The 19836-nt window shown below is 47.2% G+C and overlaps 1 protein-coding gene across 6 annotated transcripts in view; it reads left to right on the plus strand.

Moving 5' to 3' along the window:
- Positions 1–19836, plus strand: part of LOC111603380 (mucin-5AC) — a 33474-nt gene extending 13638 nt beyond the window's left edge. For 2 of the 6 annotated variants that reach the window (XM_023320932.2, XM_023320931.2), the window contains exons 3-11: positions 4298–4361; positions 4425–4610; positions 4772–5286; positions 5353–5538; positions 5600–5865; positions 5933–6406; positions 6472–7455; positions 7536–8928; positions 15858–19836. In XM_023320932.2, coding sequence (XP_023176700.2) covers positions 4298–4361; positions 4425–4610; positions 4772–5286; positions 5353–5538; positions 5600–5865; positions 5933–6406; positions 6472–7455; positions 7536–8928; positions 15858–19427 — 7638 coding nt within the window. In that variant the 3' untranslated portion in view covers positions 19428–19836. The remainder of the gene's footprint in view (positions 1–4297; positions 4362–4424; positions 4611–4771; positions 5287–5352; positions 5539–5599; positions 5866–5932; positions 6407–6471; positions 7456–7535; positions 8929–15857) is intronic. The other 4 variants (XM_023320935.2, XM_023320933.2, XM_023320934.2 and 1 more) reach the window with 4 other exon arrangements.

The raw sequence follows: 19836 nt of genomic DNA on the forward strand, positions 1-19836 counted from the left end.
TAGCTAGCAACAATGTCTGCAGATCACTGCTTAAAAACTATATTTGATGAGTCTGTATCAATTAAGACTTGGCACTATGAGATCTTTCGTTAATGTGACCAAAGATCTTTGATTCAGTCAGCTTGGAGCTGAAGCCAGTTTCAAGCAAGTCTGAGATAGATAAAAGGAACAATTGAGCTATGTCAAGGACTGATCTATCATATCTTAGTTGACATTGCCAACCACGAACTGAAGTGTGGGTCGTTTAGGTTTCATTGGCCATTGCCAGTTCTAATGCGAATTCTCAGCGGGCTATTGTGGGGCAATTAAAGCTGCAAAGGCTGCGTACATGCATGTGCCTATGTATGCAAATGTACAGGCATATATATATATATATATATATATATATATATATATATATATATATATATATATATATATGTAAATAGCCAGCTGAATTTTCAAGGCCAGCGCGAGGCAGACTTTATGCAAAGCTCGATCGGCGTTAAGAGCAGCAACAAGAGCAACAGCAACTGTGGATGAGATATTGCAATTATGTACGCAGTAACCATATACGAAATCGTTTTTGCAGGCGTAACGCAAAGCTAAGAGCGACTGCCTGACTGACTGGCTTACATAAGAAACGAGGTTCCAGCTGCAGTTGCTGTTGCAGTTGCTGTTGCTGTTGCTGGCAACAGAAAAATATGCCACAGTTGTCCAGTTGCCGTTGCTGCGTTTGTGTTGCAACTTATCGACATCATCAGCCAACTGGCTGGCATAAAAAGAAGTTGTTATTTAGTAGCCAGCCGACGGCGTCTCTCTGCGCGGCTCGGCACTCTTTAAAAAGTGATTCTCGAATTGAACCTGTTGTCTGTCACCCAGCCAATGAAGCCAATCGATATGCCTTTAAATGCAAAGGACTTGGCTGCAATTGTCGGTCCGATTTGGATCGATTGCTGCGGTTGCCCAAAAGTTGCATGCGTACATGTACTTGTCGCATGCACTGTGAGTTTTTCATCTTTGGCGTCAAATTGACAAATTTGTCGACAGCCTCTGGCCAAGCATTGTACAATCTGAATTGCTGGCATTTTATTTAGATATTTTGTTGCTTGAATTTCAGCTGCAGCTTGAGCTTTTCATTTCGCTTTGCAATTTGTACGCAATACAATTTTGTTTTTTTTTTTTTGGCTTTTTTTGTCGATTTTGTGTGAGCAGCTGCCTGCTGCATTTGCTTTTCGTTTCGCCATCGATAATAAAGAAATGTTAAGCAATGCGTGCGACAGACCAAATGACAACAGCAACAGCCGCAACAACCAATGTAAATTATGGCCATGTATAAATGTAAATTAAAAGTCGTCTTATAGACATTTACTGTTGCAGTTGTTGTTTCGCCATGCCCAATCAAATATTTTTTGGTCTTCACTCAGGCACTCAGTAAATAGACCATTACCTAAATTTACACACAATTATGTATGTGTGTGTGTGTGAGTGTGTCCCCTCTGCAAGTGGATCGACAAAATGCTTTGTCCCACAAGTGGCTTGCAAATGGCACACTCCAACTAATGCCGGATATGGATACGGCTAACGACTTACGGCTCTGGCTCTGGCCTGGCTTTGATTTTGGCTTGAGGGGGAAAGCGCTTTGGCCCAAGTAGTGCCGCTTGTTGGCAGTTAGCTGTTAGCTGTTAGCTGTTTTGTCGTCGTTTGAATCGCCGAGTGCCAGTCGCAAGTGCGTTCGAAATGTTACCCAAACACACAGTCCACGCCTCCAACGATTCACTGCTGTTTCTTTATAATCAATAATCGACGCACTCAGCGCTTCTTATGCACAGACGCATTAAGTGCACATGACTTGGACATATATCAACCCATCTCCAGTTCCACTCTGTCATTAAAACCGAATTTAAAAAAAAAAAACATTTTTGCCTCGTCACTCGATGGGCTCAAAGTAATTTGGGTAGAGGGCATGTAGCTTGAAATATTTTTGATAAAGCGAAACCCGATTTCAGTTCATTTGTAAAAAATCGAAATGAACTTACATTTTCAATCTGTGCTAAGTTCCAATATAGTCAAAGATATATTTTTTAGATTTTATATCAATAAAATGAATTCAAATATAAATAAAAATAAGTAGTCAGAGATATTTTTTGGAGATAGTATATTAATTAAAATTCAAAAATATATTTTTTATATATTATATTAAAAAAAATTAATTAAAGTATAAATATACAAAATATATTTTTAAGATATTATATTAATAAAATGAATTAAAATATAAATTCAAATAAATATTAAAAAATATATTTTTTAGATATATTAATAAAAGGAATTAAAATATAAATATAAATAAATATTTAAAGATATATTTTGAAAATAGTATATTAATAAAATTCAAAAATATATTTTTTAGATATTATATTAAAAAATTAGTGAAAATATAAATATAAAAAATTTTTTAGACATTATATTAATAAAATGAATTAAAATATAAATATAAATAAATATTCGAATAAATAAATAATAAAAAAATATACAAAGTTCCAAGCTAGTCAAAGACATTTTTTTTAAATTTTATATTAATAAAATGAATTAAAATATTTATTATTTATATATTAAAATTTACCACACTCTTTTTGTATAATAGGTTGCAGCTAACAGTAAAGAGCTTTCGATAAATGTAATTGAAAATTGATTTTGAGTCTTTGGCTTTCATTTTGGGCGCTTTTTACACAGATCATAAAATTCAGCTGAAAATGAGTTACTTTGGCCGCTGCTTATACAATCAGCTCATAAAAGAAAAAGTTAGCTTCCTGCTATTTCCTTCAGCTTCAAATTTATAAATAGAAAACATACATGACAATGCTGTGAACCATATATACACACACAAACACACACACACACAGACATATGTGTGTGCAGCTGTGCTAATTAGCCAAAGACAACATCAAATTATTGCAGATGATGGTGATCCCCACTTGGCGTTTTTACCGCTTTTCACTCAAATACAAATCTTTCAAGTTTTTTTTTAATATATTTTTGAGTGTGTAAAATTAACTTTGGCTTCGATCAATGAATGACTGAGTGTGCGTGTGTGTAATATAAAAACCGGCATGACTCGCATACACGCACATTCCATGCACAGGCAGCCGCTATTTGTTGCCGTCTTGGCTTTCTTATATAATTATACCCTGTGTTTGAAGGCATATTAGTGGGCGAATGAGCTTAAGAAGAAGAAGAATAGTCTGCTCACCAGTAAAACATATTATATGAATACCATAAATAAAAAAGAGCTAATTTTCTGATCTGCATCTGCTTTGATTCTACGAATATAAATATTGAAACTGTGCTAAGTCTCTGCATAGATTCTGGAGTAATCTAGAACAGTTTCTTTCGCTTACTGCCAAGCTTTATCCGCCACACACACACAGAACGAGATGATTAATTTCGCTTTAATTAAAGCAGCGTAAAAGTGAAAGTTTCAACAACTGCAAGCTAGTTACAGGGTATCTTGCTGTCGCGCAGATGCTTATTGGGCGCTGCTGACCAAAATTCGTAGCGTATGTAAGGTAGTCAGTCCGTAAGGTATATAACACATATCTGTAGTGTAAGCTATGATTGTTTGTGGGCTTTGTTGCTTTTATGATGTTACCAAACTTTGGCATTTCGGTATTTATATTGTTGAATGCGGACCAAAGAATGTCAGGTGCGTAATACTTGCACCTGTTCAGCTTCAGTTGGGCTAGCACCTGGCCTCAAGCATAGCTGGAGTCCTGCTGAAATGAATTTTAAACGCAATTAGCCTTAGCCAAATGGTTGAATGACAGACTTCGATCTCCATTTATACCTTTGCCCTAATTGCTGTAAAGCAACTTACGCAATGAAGTGAAACAACGAGTTGAATTATTGGCACCCGAGCGCAAGCTGGCGCTGCTTCCTCATTGGAAGCGCCCCAAGCGACAGCGCAGTGACTTCCCAGCGAATTGAAAAAAAAAGATAGGAAAGATGAAAACCTACAGCAAGAAAGCAACAAAAAGCCAACATAAAGCTCGCCTGCTGCTGTATTTCATTAAATGAAATTTGCATATAAAAGTCATAAGGTTGTGTAACGCGTTTTGATAGATGGTGGTGTTGGGGTCGACCTTCATGGGAATTTGACATGCCTGAATTGCTTTGATATCTTTTTGTCACCGGGTCTTGTCTCCGACGTCCGCATCATAAGCCAAGTGACATCGATGTCACTGTGTCAATGCTAAAATATGATTATTTAAGTCTGCGTTGCTAATGCTTGGAGCTTTTATTTATATTGTTTCGCTTACAGTTCCGGCCTGGAGCGGCCTGGCAAACCCTCTTGCTCCTCTGCGCACTGGCCTACTGCATGAATGGTAAGTTTGTCAAGCGATTGCTTTGTCCTGATTGATTTGATATGCGATTTTCTGTCATTGCAGTGGCGAGTGGCGAGGGCCGAGTGGTGTGTTACTACACGAACTGGAGTGTCTATCGACCGGGCACTGCTAAATTCAATCCCCAAAACATAAATCCATATTTGTGTACACATTTGGTGTACGCATTCGGTGGATTTACCAAGGATAATCAAATGAAGCCGTTTGACAAGTATCAGGATATAGAGCAGGGTAAGCCAGACACGCCCACAAACACACCCACACACACACACACACCCACACAGACACATACCACTGCATAATAAATTGAATTTCATTTCAACTCGACTTCAATTTCCGCCCTACTCCCACCCCGGCTGCCGTTGCTGCCCGTAACTTCGCAACTTCCGTAGGCGGCTATGCCAAATTTACCGGGCTGAAAACCTACAACAAGCAGCTGAAGACGATGATTGCCATTGGCGGCTGGAACGAGGCCTCATCACGCTTCTCCCCTCTGGTGGCTAGTGCCGATCGGCGCCAGCAGTTTATCAAGAACATCCTGAAGTTCTTGCGCCAGAATCATTTCGATGGCATCGACTTGGATTGGGAATACCCGGCCCATCGTGAAGGCGGCAAGTCGCGCGATCGTGATAACTATGCGCAATTCGTGCAGGAACTGAGGGCCGAGTTCGAACGCGAAGCGGAGAAGACAGGCCGCTCCAGGCTGCTGCTCACCATGGCCGTGCCAGCCGGCATTGAGTACATTGACAAGGGCTACGATGTGCCGAAGCTAAACAAGTATCTGGATTGGTTTAATGTGCTCACCTACGACTTCCATTCCTCGCATGAGCCGTCGGTCAATCATCATGCGCCACTCTACTCCCTGGAAGATGACTCCGAATACAACTATGATGCTGAGTTGAACATTGTAAGTGCTTGAGAGCACCACCAACAATTGCTAAACATAAATTCATTCATTTCTTTTGCCCATCAGGACTACTCCATCAAATATTACCTAAAGGCTGGCGCCGATCGCGACAAGCTGGTCCTGGGCATACCCACGTACGGACGTTCGTACACGCTGATCAACGAGGAGAGCACTGAGCTCGGCGCCCCCTCCGAGGGACCAGGCGAACAGGGTGATGCGACAAGAGAAAAGGGCTATTTGGCCTACTATGAGGTAGAGCAGCGGCATATTTTCTCTGCTGGCCAACATGTACTAACTGACTCTTGCAATATAGATTTGTCAGGCACTTAAGGAAGACTCCGAATGGACTGTGGTGCAGCCAAATGCCAATGTCATGGGCCCATATGCCTATAGACGCAATCAATGGGTCGGCTATGACGACGAGGCCATAGTGCGCAAGAAGGCCGAGTACGTAGTGGCCCATGGCTTGGGCGGCATTATGTTCTGGGCCATAGACAACGATGATTTCCGTGGCACATGCAGCGGCAAGCCATATCCCCTAATTGAGGCTGCCAAGGAGGCCATGTTTGAGGCATATGGGTAAATATCCACAGCCGCCACAGACTCTGCTCACACATGACACATTTGTTGCTTCAACTATCCACAGACTGGGCATCAATGAAGTCGCTAAATCCGTTGGCCCCCAAAAGCCGTTGCGTTCGAGAAGTCGCGAGAATGGCATCAGCGGCAGCAGAAAACATCTGAGCTCCGAATCAGAGGCAAGCACTCGTGGCTCCAGTGCGACTAGACGACCTGCCAGTAGGGGCAGCACAACGACAACGCCGGCTACGACCACTTTTAAGCTGACCGAGCCCAAAGGATCGTCGCTGTACATTGGCGGCAGGGGCTTGACGACGCCAGCGCCGCCGACAACGCCGGATCCCGGCTCGGACTTCAAGTGCGAGGAGGAGGGCTTCTTCCAGCACCCGCGCGACTGCAAGAAGTACTACTGGTGCTTAGACAGCGGTCCGTCTGGCCTGGGCATTGTAGCTCATCAGTTTACATGTCCATCCGGACTTTACTTCAATCCCGCGGCCGATTCGTGCGATTTCGCGCGTAATGTGCCATGCAAGACTAAGAAGTAAGTAGCTGCTAGCCGCGACTCGAAGCGACTCCCTACTCACGGTATTCCCTGTCCAAACATAGATCGACAACTGCTGCGCCAGTGACATCGACGACCAGCACGACAACAACAACGCAACGAGCAACCAGTAGCTACAATCGGGTTACGGCAGCGCCAGTTGCTCGACCTGTCTACCCACGCGTCACTAGCACCAGCAGCACGACAACAACCACAACCACAACCGCATCGCCAGTGGAAGAGGAGCTCGAGTACGAAGAGGAAGTCGATAATGCCCAAACATCGAGCAAGTCCAGCGATGCTGAAGAGGATCCCCAGGTCATCAAAGAGCTAATCGATCTTATTCGCAAGGTTGGCGGCATCGAGCAGCTGGAGAAGCACTTGCTGCGCAACAAGGATGGCTCCATAACGCTCAAAGAGAACTTTTCTAGCGGCGCACCCACAACACCCTCGACCATCAGCAAGTCACTGTATGATCGTGTCCTCAATCGCCCAGAGACATTGGGCACATTTTCACGCAATCGCTTCAATGCTGTGAAGGTACAGTCGACCGAAACTACGGTGGCCGAGGACAGCAGCTCGCAAGTCGGCAATTCCAAATACTCTTCGGTGCTGCGCGGCAACAGCCGGCAGGGGCCACAGAACGAGGGCCTGGAAAAGCTAGCCGAATTCGATGGCTTCCTCAAGGAACGTAAGCAGTACGTGACCATAAATCGCAATCGGGTTGCCACGCGCGATGACGAAGAAGGCGAAGTCTCCTCGAGAGACGAGACCGAAGCAAGCGAGGAAGAAGAAGACGAACGATTCCATACAACCAGGCGTCCGATCAGCTCTGCCACGCCATCCTACACCAGCTTGCGACGCTCCCGGCCCACCACAACAACATCGGCAACGCCTGTCGAGTCGGTGACAGAGCTGGAGCAGACGTTCGCCAGCCGGGAACAGACGCAGACAAAGCAATATGCCACCCTCAGCCGCAACCGTGGACGCACCACAGAACGTCCCCAAAGCACAGCCTCAGAGCCAGAAGTTAGCTCGATAACCAATCGGTAACTGAACACACTGAACATCGACATCGACGTCGACTAGCAAACACTAACAACTCGCTCTTTTACTCTTATCTGCTTAGCTACAAATATTTGGAACGCACGCGACCCACAAAGAGCAGCGCCGATGTCACTGTCGGGATCGATGCAAGTGAACACGATGCCGAGGAAGATGAGGACGAGTACGAGGATGAGCCACAACAGAAAAATGTAACGGTACCAAGAAATAAAAGCAACAACACAGCAACAACAAATACACGTAAATACGCGAGCATTGGCCGCAGAACCACAACAACAACCACAACAACAACAACAACAGTCACAACAACACCAGAAACAACAACAACAACAAGTGTCAGCGGCGCTGAGACAGCCAAGGCCAGCACTATCAACAACAACAACAACAGCAGCAACACTGTGAAAATTAACAACGTAGCCGGAACCACACCAGCACCACTCAGCACCCAACCAGATATAACCACTACAACAGCCACTATCATTAACGAAACCACTGAACCAATTGAGAGCACCATCACTACTAATATCCAAACTACTAGTACCACCAACACCCACTCGCCCACACCCACACCCACACCCACACCCACAACCACAACCACAACCACACCCACGCCTACTGTAGCATCCACTATCCAAGTACCAACCACCAACAGCATCGACTCCTTGAGCTTGGCTGAAGGCATTAACGATATGTTAGAGCTGCCATTGAGCACTTTGCCGCCAGCCAATGACCCAAGCGAGGACGAGCAGAGCCCAGCCCTTGACTTCAAGACTAACAAATTAACAGAAGCTGCGGCACCGACGACAACGGCAACTGCAACAACGACGCAGCCTGAACTGCTCAAGACAGTCAACAACAACGACAAAGACGACGACGACGGCGACAGGGACAACGACAACGACAACGACAATCAGATAAACAATCTTGATAACGAGGTAACAACAACCACAACAGCAACTAAGACACAATCTAAGTACACAGCCAGTCGCAGACGCATAAACACAAGCAACAACAACAACAACAACAACAACCGTAACAGAAACAATGCAGCAGCAGCAACAGCAACAGCAACAGTCAACGATGCTAGTCTCAATGTTGGTAACTCTCCTGGTTTGAGTAGAGTCGATCCTAGTGTAAATATCATTAGAAACACCTACTCAGGTAGAAGGCAACAACAACCACAAAGAAAAACAACCAAACAACCTGAACAGAACACAACCGAACTACCTTTGAGCCCAACTAACACCGACTCGCTGGGTGGCATATCTAGTCCAAGACCCTTTGGTTATCCCAGACGTCGCACACGTCCCACTAAACCACAATCCGTAACCATAACAACAAACAGCACTGTTAATAATAACGATAACGATAACGATAGCGATAGCGAAAACAAGACACAAATTGATGATGTTGCGAGCATAGGCAAAACGCGTCTGTCCACTGTGGATAGGCCCAAGGTGAGTGACAATAATAGTCAAGAGTTGTTGGACACCAGCACAAGCACCCCGCCAACAACAACCACAACAACAACAACAACCCAATCTAACACAACAACCAATGTAGTAGACGTAGACGTAGACCTAGCTGGTAATGGTGGCAATAACTTAAGGCATGACGTAGTTAGCTCCTCTAGTTTAAGTACCACAGATGACGATCAAACAAACACAAAGGAAGTCAAGTACATTTGGCGCAGAGTCAACAGCAACTCGCGAGCTTCCACAGGTACGGCCAAGCTGGCTAACGCGCTCGACAGCAATGACAAGTTTTCGCGTAGGTATGCTGGCAAGCGTCTGGCAATCAACGATACTGAGCAGGAAAACGAGTCGAAGGAGGAACAGATCGAGTCAACAGAGAGGACAACGGAAATTAAATCAAGCAGACGCAGCTATCAAGGCATCACTCGCACGTCGAGTCGCGTCGCTGCGAATGCAAATCTCGCAGGCAACACCAAAGCCTTTGCGAGCGATAGTCAAATTCTTACGGCCAGTCAAGCGGATGGCAGTGGTTCTGAATCAATTACCGCTAAGGAGGTAAGCCTAGATGGGAGCCTAGCTACAGGATCAGTCGCAGCTGGCAAGCGTAACTACCAAAGCATCAGCCGTAATTCCAGTCGTGGCCATGCCAACGAACAGATTCACTACGCTTCCATAGTGCGCGACACCAGCGGTGCCCACTTGACCGAAGGTCAGAGCTCTAGTTTTATGCGTAATCTGGATGAAGCTGAGCGGCAAAAAATCAATCTGCCCGTACGTCGGGGAGGCCTCATTGTGGAGACAACCATTGAGGACGAGAATATTGCAGCTGAGATAATTGACGACGAGCCACGTGGCAAGACCATTGCGCCCGCTTCTACCGGCAGCTCGGACGACAGCAACACAGCATCTGAGCTGGACTCCAGGGAGTTAGCCAATGAGCATATTAAAAGCCTTTTGACCAAGGACGTAGCAGCTGCGAGGCAAAGTACTCTCACAACTGCTGTTGATGCTGACACTGAAGTCAGCTCTACCCTTAGTCCAAGCTCCGACGATGTTGAGGAAACTACTATAATACCAGCAGTCAATGATATTAGCACCAGCTCAACAACTGAACAGCCAGAAACTTCTCAAGCCTCGACAGCTACGACTACTGCAGAGCCTCAGGTGACTAACAGCGAATCGGATATGGAATCAATTGATGGCAAACTGATCCAAGCTGAGCAGACTGCAACTACGAGCTCAAACGACACATCCACTACATTAGCTTACCAACACTCACGCTTCTCACATAGAACAAATATAACAAGATCAAGAACTTCAAACGATACGTCGAGTATTACTTCAGCGGATCAGCACTCAAGTCTCTCCCAAAAGACAATCGAAACAGAGTCAAGAGCATCGAATGATGCGTCCAAGGAGACAGCGAGTGAGGCACAAGTTGCTCAACACTCACGTTTCTCACACAGAACAGGCAATACCAAATCAGCTGATCAACACTCAAATCTCTCCCAGAAGACAATTGGTGCAGAGACTAGAGAATCTAATGATTCGTCTAATACGTCATTAGCTGGCCAAAACCTATCCAACGAGACATCGAGTGAGGCATCAGCTGCTCAACACTCACGTCTTTCCCAACAGACAAGCAACACAGAGACAGCGCGAGCGAACACTAGACGATTTTTCTCTCGTGCCGATAGCAACGCTAAGAAAGCAATTACGAGCAGCACAGAGAGCACGGAGACAGCTCAGGATGCCGATGTTGCAAGTGGCAGCAGCACACCGCTGCCAAAACGACGTGTCGTTGTCAGAGGCAAGTACCGACCGCGCAAGGAGGGCGATCTCTCATCTTTGCTGGCCGCTGATGCAAGCAAGCGCGTCAAATACAACCACCAGGAGGCAACTCAGGAGTCTCTCAATAGACAGCTATCGGCAGAGAGTGCTAACAACTCATCTGTAGCTTCAAATACTGCAGATGTTAACGCTGCACACGAAGTGAAGTCCGATGATGGAGAGGCGAGGCGCTTAAAGCTAAACAGTCGCTCGTCCCATGGGGTAATTCGCAATCGCACAACCAGCCAGACAGAATCTTTGGGCAATGGAATCACACGCACTCGTACGACTTACGTACGTACACTCGATGCCAACAAGATCGTTAAGCGTGTTCATACCAAAATTGTGGAAGAGAAGCCGGCAGAGTATGAGTATATATATGATGAGGTTCATGAGCCGGCGGCCACTACAACGCCACGAACCGTTACGCGGAATCGTGGCTCACTGAAGTTCCGCAGCAACGATCTGTCCTCATTGCTGGCCCTGGACTTTGCCACCAAAGGACAGCGCTCCAAGCAACAGCCATCGACTGTGACCAAGACGCGCAGACGTCTGCTGAAGAAGCCCAAGGAGACTATAGAGCGCGAAGAGGTCAAAGAATTTATTTACGAAAACGATAATGACTTAGACGGTGCGGACGTTGAAACCACAACCAGAAGCCAAGCTAAAGCGACTACCCCTCGCCTACGCACTAGACCAACAAGGCCAATCAGAAGGACAACAAGCACAGTGAGGACCTCTACGACAGCTGCAACAACACTGCCAACGTCCGACGTGGTGGACGATGAAGCAACCACACGTCGCACAGTCTTTCGTCGACCACTTTCGAAAGCAACGACAACGACAACGACAACCACAACAACACCAAGCACAACGACAACAACCACTAAGCAACCTCAACCAGCGACGGTAACCAAACGTGTGCTGACCTTCAAGCGACCCATAACAACAACTGAATCGACAGCCGAAATACCAGAGGAGACAACCACGACAAGCAGCTCCTCAGCAAGCACAACAACGACAGCTAAGCCTGCAACCACAGACAACATAAAGGATCTGCAAAAGAACTTTGTGAAGGCATTGAACAATCTGCATGAGAATGACCAGAAAAGCGCTGCAGTGGAGACAACGCCAATTGCTGAAGTCAGCCAGGAAATCAGCCATGACGATCAGCTCTCACTGCCAATATATCATCGTCGCAAATACTATCAATACGTGAAGGACTCGCCGATAACCTACATTGACAAGACGCCAGCGCCAGCGACTGGTGGCGGCGTCACCGTAGACATACAGCAACAGATACACGATGTCTTCAATGTTAGCGATAATGGCACGCCAGACAATTCGTTGGAGGCGGAGGTGGATGAGGACGATGCGGCCAACGAGGATCATCGCAGGGCTATGGAGCAGGCGCAAGAAATCAATTCTGAACTGAGTCATTTTTTATTGAGTACCCCCGGGTCAGTGTAGGTCACCCGGGGGCCAACTTGATTGAGCAGTCTGAGAAGACAAATGGTGAGAGCAGGCAAGCCACAAAGCTGCAGTTAGACACAGCTACTAAAGCGCTGGCTGCTGACGCGGACGAGCTAGACAGCTTGGCGCAAACTGCATATCGACAAGGCAAAACTTTCAAAACAAAGCTGGCAACGACAAGGAACAATGAAACCTCGCGCATTGTTAAGGTCTCCATACTGGAAGAAGTCAAGGACTTACATACAAATCGCACTCGAATAAACTCAAGGCGACCAGCGCTGACAACTAATGCGGATTCAGACGATGGAGATGACGCTGAAGACGATCTAGAGACAGTCACGAAGGCTACGCAACGCTATCGAGGCACAGGAAACAGGACGACAACGACTGTAACACCGGACAACAACACGCGTCGTGTTAACGCCAGCTTAAATAGACTTTTTTCAACAACAAAACAGACGACATCCCGTCCAAGTAGCGCTCCAGGGACAAGCGATGACCACGATGAACTGCAAGCGGAATTGGCTGATGAAAATGAAGTAGCTGAAGATGAGGACGAAACTAAAACCGGAACGGATAATGGCAGCCGTAGCACACTTTTGACAGCGCGACGTTACAATGCGAGCTTAAGAATCTCTCAGCTGGAGAACAACGCAAAAGCCACTGAAAGCTCAGAGAGCAGCACGCGGCGGAGTTATACGAACTTTAATAGAGCCCAGTCAACAGCCACTTCGACGGCTAAGCCCACAACTCGTCCCAGATTTAGAATCAATCAGAGAGTTACAACGGAAAGCCCTGTCGAAAGTGAAGAAAACGATGAGCTTCAAGCAGAAGTGGAAAATGAGAGTGAAACTGTCGTTGATGAGGATGACAATCGCACTAAGGCGACTACAATCGGAAGGGATAACAGGAACCGCATACAGCTTTTGAAGACTCGTCGCTTTAATGCAACAAATACGCGCTTAAGAATCGCTCAGGGTGAAAGCAATACAGCAGCCACTGAAAGCACAGAGAGCAGCACGCGTCGGAGCTACACGAACCTTAATCGAGTTCAGTCGACAGCAACTTCAACAACTCGTTCCAGATTTAAAATCAGTCAGAGAACAACTACGGAAAGCTCAGTAAGCAGCGCAACGGATTCAGAAGCTTCAAGCGACGACGATGACAATGAACTGCAAGCGGAATTGGGAGAAGACAATGAAAATGTCGATAATGAGGACAATCCTAGTGATCAGAATTCCATCCGTAGTCAAGTTTTAAAGCCTCGTCGTTTCAATGCAACTGCCACAAGCTCAAGATTCTCGCCGCGTTTCCGAGATAGAGAAAACAATTCAACAGCCACTGAAAACTCAGACAGCACCACTCGTCGCACTTATACGAGCTTGAATAGAGTTCAGTCGACAGCAACTCGCCAAAGAGTGAGGTTGAATCAAAGATTAAACACGGCAGAAGTCGATGAGCTTCAAGCTGAGTTGAGTGATGAAAATGAGGAAGTCGATGATGCGGATATCAGTGGCACGACTGCGTTAAGTGAGGATGCAACACTTCGCAGGCAGCTTTTAAAAACGCGTCGTTTTAATGCAACAGCCTCCACCTCCCTCAACGCTCTGCGAAAGGAGGTAACAGAAAACTCAGATAGTAGCACCCGTCGCACTTATGTCAACTTAAATAGAGTGCAGCCTTCAACGACATCGACGGAAAACCCTAGTGAAAGTGAAGACATCGATGAGCTTGAAGCAGAATTGGATGATGAAAATGAACTTGGGAACGATGAGAGCATCACAACTGTTGCCAGTCAAGCAGCAGCGACCACAATTCGCACAACAGACACAGTCAATAGTGCAAAGCAAACATCGGAAAACAGTCAGGAGGTCGGAAGTCTTGACTCCAACAAAGATGCCACCAGCAGCCCAGACACAGACACGACGGCCGAGCCGCCCACACCTAAACGGAAAATCTTAATACGCAAACGTATCATTGGAACCAAATCGAACTCGACAGCAACAAATAATGTGGTAGACAGCGAAGTCGCGAAGGACGTTGAGAAAACAGGCAAAGGAACCTATTACAAAGCTCCAACTGCTGAAGACAACAGCAGCAATAGCCCACGTCGTCGGCTTATAATACGCCGTCGCAACAATTCAACAACGGAAGTCAACGAAGAAGACGATAGCTCCGTTGCCAAAAGTAGCTCAGCAGATGGCGAGACTAACAGTGCAGCCATAGAAACAACCACATCCAGGCGCAGTCTTCTAATACGCCGTCGTTTTAATGCAACCGCAAGCACAACAGAAACGAGTGTGGATAGGGAGGCAATTAGTGACGAATCCACAACAGTTAAAACCGAGCGATCAAGACAACGACCGCAGAGCTTTGTGCGCCGTCGATACAATGCAACAATAACTTCAGCTCAAAGAAATACTAAGGATGAGGATAGCTTAGAAATAGAAAGTAATTCAGATGATATCAAGCTGACAACACCCGCGCCGAGAATCAACAGGAATCAACCCACAACTATACGTCAGTATATAAAGCAGGAAACATCAACTCAGGCATCAGAAAGGGAAGCAACTAAAGACATTACCACGCGTCGCCCGTACTCGACCTTGAGCAGGACACGTAGTCGCTTTGGAATCAACAGAGAAACGACGACGACCACCGAATCGGTGAGCGATGCCGAAATTGAGGCAGACACTGATGATGCCGATGGCGATGCCAATAGCCCACCAGCACGCGGTGGTTTCCTGCAGACAAACCGACATCGAGCCTTACTCGGCTCTCGCTTAAACCAGGTTCCCAGCACCAGCAGCGGACAGCAGGACAGTCGAACGCGAATCGGCTTCAAAGCACGTCCAACTACAACGCGGCCAACTGCACCCAGCTCGACAACACGACGTAATATTGTGTCCTTCAATAGAAATCTATATAATCGTGCCGAGGAAGATCAGGAAAATGATGAATACGATGAAGAGGAAGAGCACGAGGAAGAAGCCGATGATCAACAGGATGCCGTTGCCAGCAGCACAACTCCCCGCTCTATTCTAAGCCAGTTACTTGCCAGCAGACAGCGCACAGAAACCTCTAAGACTGAAACTCTGACAAAGATACTTAACCCGACCCAGACTAGAGACAAAAACAATGACGACGACGATGAGGACAATGAAGATGACGACGACGATAACGACGACGACGACGAAGATGAGGACGATGAGGTAGAGGTATCCAAATCTAACATAAGCAACAATACAAATACTAATCAGAGCACCTCACCTAAAGTAGCTAGTCAAGTTTTTGGCACAACACGTGGTAATAGCACCGTAGCAAACTATATAAATAATCGTTTTAAGTTTTCTAATTCTAACAACAACAAAAACAACAACAACAACAGCACCTACAGCAAAAACATTTACACAAACAACAAACAAACTCAACAAGTCACAGTCGGTAAAGCTAATAATAATAACGATGAAACTGAAGATGATGATAGACTAGATGCAGTTATTGATATTGAGGAGACGGATAAGAATGATAATGATAATGAGAATGGGGCACCAGAGCGTGTTTTAAATGACCTAGGTAATGACGTTAATTCTAAACGACGTTTTCAGAATCGATATCAAGTGAGCCGCACTAGAGGCACCACGACCACAACGACACCCAGAGCAACAGCCTCAACGACAGCGGCAACAGCAAATACACGACGTTTGTCCTTTGGCTCACGCAGCCGCGTTCAGGTAACTAAATTATCTATAGTCGATGACGATTCATCACATGATGATGATGATGATGATGATGATGATGAAGAAGCTGATGCCACAGAGACGACAACTGTTGCTCCAACAGTGACAACAGCAGCGACGCCGAGCACTAAGCCCACATTGAAACGCATACGAGTACTTAAATATCGACGACCGCTTAAGTCTATTGATAGTAGCAATAGTACAGCCACCACCAACACCAGCACCACTAATAGCGCCAATACCACATACACTGAGAACAACACAAACACAATTACATTAGCAAACAACACGACGAAACGTTTCCGGAAAATTGTGCGCAAGCTTAGGCCAGTTGCGGTAAGCACCGAGTCAACTAAGCTGGGCAACGGGGAGCCATCTGGAGTTGTGGGGGAAACCACTACGACCACACGCAAGCCGTTCCTACCCAGCCGCTCCCGCTTCGGCGGTGAGTCGCACAACGATGAGGACGAAGATAATAAGGACGAACAGAAAGTAACGGCGCCAGCAGAGCGACAACCCTTCGACTTGCAGCGGTTGCGCAACCGACTCAAGAGCCAACAGTCCCGAGGTGAGCCGGCCGATGGGGTGCTCAGCAGTAAGCTGCAGGGTAGCGAAGAGGAGAATGACGGTGAAGGCAGCTCAGCATTGCAGCAGCTGCGCGATAAGGTCAAGGCCGAGCAAGCACGTGGCAGTGGGGAGCAGGGTGTTATAAATGATAAGCTAAAGAAACTGTTGGTCGAGAAGGCCACTGCCAGCAACAGCAGCAGCAGCAGCAATGCCATCATTGATGATGCTGAGAAGATTCCCAGCTCAACGGCCAAATCCACTTTACGTCCGGCTTTCCGACGTAAACTGGTGGCCAAGCGACCCTATGTGCCGCCAGCTAGCAATACGCCAACCAAAGCCCCTCTAAACCTGAACAGCACACGGCCCACACCCAAGTTTGTGCGTCGTAAGAACGGACGCTTCGATCCCTTCAACTCGAACGTGCGTAACAAGGGCGAGGGCTTTGTGCGCAACGATCCTAGAGGAGCGCGACTACCGGGCACCGATCGCTTCAAGCAGCAAGACACCGAAGAAGAAGGCAACAACGACGAAGCTGACGACGTGGAATACGAGAAGCAGCAGGAACATCCACCGGTACTCATTAAGACTAGCCTGCTGGGCAGTCAGGCGGCGGTGAGAAGACCTTTCGCTCCCAAAAATAAACAACCTAAGACAGAGGCAAACAGTGATAAGAGCGAGGAAGAATATGAAGACAACGATGATGCCGATGACGATGACGACGACGATGACGACGATGACGATGACGAGGACAACGAGCAAGACGATGAGCAGAATGCCAATCAAACGGCTTCCGGCCAGGAGCCACAGCCAGGCGACAGCACGAGCAAGCCGCCAACTCCCGCCTATCGAGCCAAGGACAATCGCGTACTGCCCGGTAGTCGACCGAGCTTCTCGCCAACCGCCAGTGGTGCGAGTCCCAGTAGTGGCAATGTGCCTTTCAATCCGCGCAACCGCCAGCCCAATTCCAGCCAAAGTACCCCCTCGGCACCTGGCAATCGTTTCGGCGGCAGCAATCGCCCGCGAGTGATAAACCGTCCTTCCGGCGTGGCGACACCCAACTTAACGCTGCGTCCTGTGGCCAAGAACTATGAGCGCACCACTCCGCTAACCCCCATCAAGCCAGCGCCTTTCATACCCAGCAGCAATCGTAGCTACGAGCGCAAGTACACGGGTCCCTCCACGGAGGCACCGGAAGTTGCCAGCGAGAACTCGTTGATCGAGGACTTGAATATCGATGCGCTCAATGCACGCAACAAGAAGATCTTCGACATAAACAGCAAGAAGCATACGACCCTTAAGCCCAAAGCGGCCGCTAAGGCTGAGGCAGACCTAGAAAGTGAAACTGAAAGTGCTCTAGAGAGGGAAGAGGACGACGAGCAGCAGCAACAGTATCAGGGCTATGTGACTACCACACCAACCACACCAACAACAAATCCAACATCAACACAGTCAACAGACACCACAAACACTGAAACCGCAAACGAAAACGAAAATGAAAACGAACAGACACAAATCGTGTCCCATGTTCCAATGCATGCTAATGAAGCCACAAACATCTCTTCACTCCCACAGGACAAAGAGACGGGCACGTTGTCGTTGACAACGCAGTCGCCACCGCCAGCGACGACGCTGCTGCATGTCTTTACCCTGGTCGAGGGCGAGGCCGAGGAGGAGCAGGAGCCCACCGGGCGGCCATTGGGTAGTAAGACCACCGCTGTGGAGCCCAAGCACAAGCTCATCGAAATCAATCGCATTGTAGAGATTAACTCGAAGCAGGCCAAGGCCGCCCAGCGCAAGTCCAAGGCCAATCAAGACTTCGGCACGCTGCGCGTCGAGTCGCTGCCCCACGTCGAGCAGCTAGGTGAGATAAGTGTGGTGAAATACGTGCATTTGGTGGACGGCAGCGATATCCAGATAAACGACGGCCACAGCACCGTTGCGGATTACACGCCCACGGAGCCCAGCGTGGCCAAGAGCTCGGCGCCAGTGCGCAACAGCCTGCCGCAGAGCGAGGGCGACAGCGAGCCGGAGCGCAATGGCAAGTCGCTGCTGCCGGAGGTCATACGCGGTGCCTTCGAAACGTCGACCATATCGCTCGAAGGACTATTTGACTCGGAGCGTAAGGCCAAGCAGCTGAGCTTCAATAGCATCGGCCAGGAGAGCAACACTGAGAATCAGCTGGACGTCGAACTGGATACGATTAACAGCACCGAGCTGCCAACTGTGGCGCCGGCATTGCCAACCCTCACATACGTAAGACCCATTGTACCCCTACTTCGTCCCGAATCCAATGAATCCTCACCCCTAATCATCTCGATAGCCAATCTCGACAAGGTCATCTTAAGCAAGGTGCAAGCGCCGGAGGGCGAGTCAGATGCCAGTGCAGCAGCTGCGAACGGCATCGACGACAGCAGCAGCAGCACCCTGTTGCCGCCAACCAGCAGCGCCGAGCATGCCACCGACATTCCCTCCGATTCGAATTCAGCGTTTTCTGTGCGGCATGCGTCCGTGTTGCAGGCGCCGATCGATAATCGGCTAACGGACCTACACAAACAAACGACAAACTATACACTAGACACAAATGGCGCTATTAGTGGCATTGATAACAACAACAACAACAACATCAACAACAACAACAACAGCAGCAACAACAACATGAACAACATGAACAACATTCATACAGCAACAACACTTACCAATAGTAGCAGCATTAGCGAAAAGATCAGCTACAGCACCGAAACGCATGTGGTGCGTCGCAAGAAGTCGCGTCGTGGGCGTGGCCGGCGACTGCGTCAACGTCACAATGCAACAACAACAACAACAACAGCAACAACAACAACAACAACAGCCACTACCACATTGGCGCCCTAAGTCTGGTGCAACACACAAACAAAACGTAGTTATTTCTAGTCTTATTTTTGTACAGAGAGAGAGACGAACGCATTAAGCTTCACACACTGTCGCCCTGTAAATATTCGGCTGCGTAACTCTGTCCTTTAAATTTAGCTGATTTTTTGCTAATCTTGCAATAACAAAATCAAAAAAGAAAAAGTGTTTTTCCATTCATTTTCCAACAACAACAACAACAAGAATTTGCTGCTTTTTGAACGCTATTAAACTTTGTATTCTTCAAGCTGCCATTTAAGAAATAACAATAATATACATACATACACACGCCCACACATCTACTTACACACACACACGCTCACACACACACACACACATGCAGTAATGAAATGCAATGACTTTTCCCCAATTGGTTCAATGAAAACTCTAACGA

The sequence above is a fragment of the Drosophila hydei genome, unplaced genomic scaffold, assembly GCF_003285905.1.
Source record: "Drosophila hydei strain 15085-1641.00,03,60 unplaced genomic scaffold, DhydRS2 tig00000250-arrow-arrow-pilon, whole genome shotgun sequence".
NCBI classification, from domain to species: Eukaryota; Metazoa; Arthropoda; class Insecta; order Diptera; family Drosophilidae; genus Drosophila; species Drosophila hydei.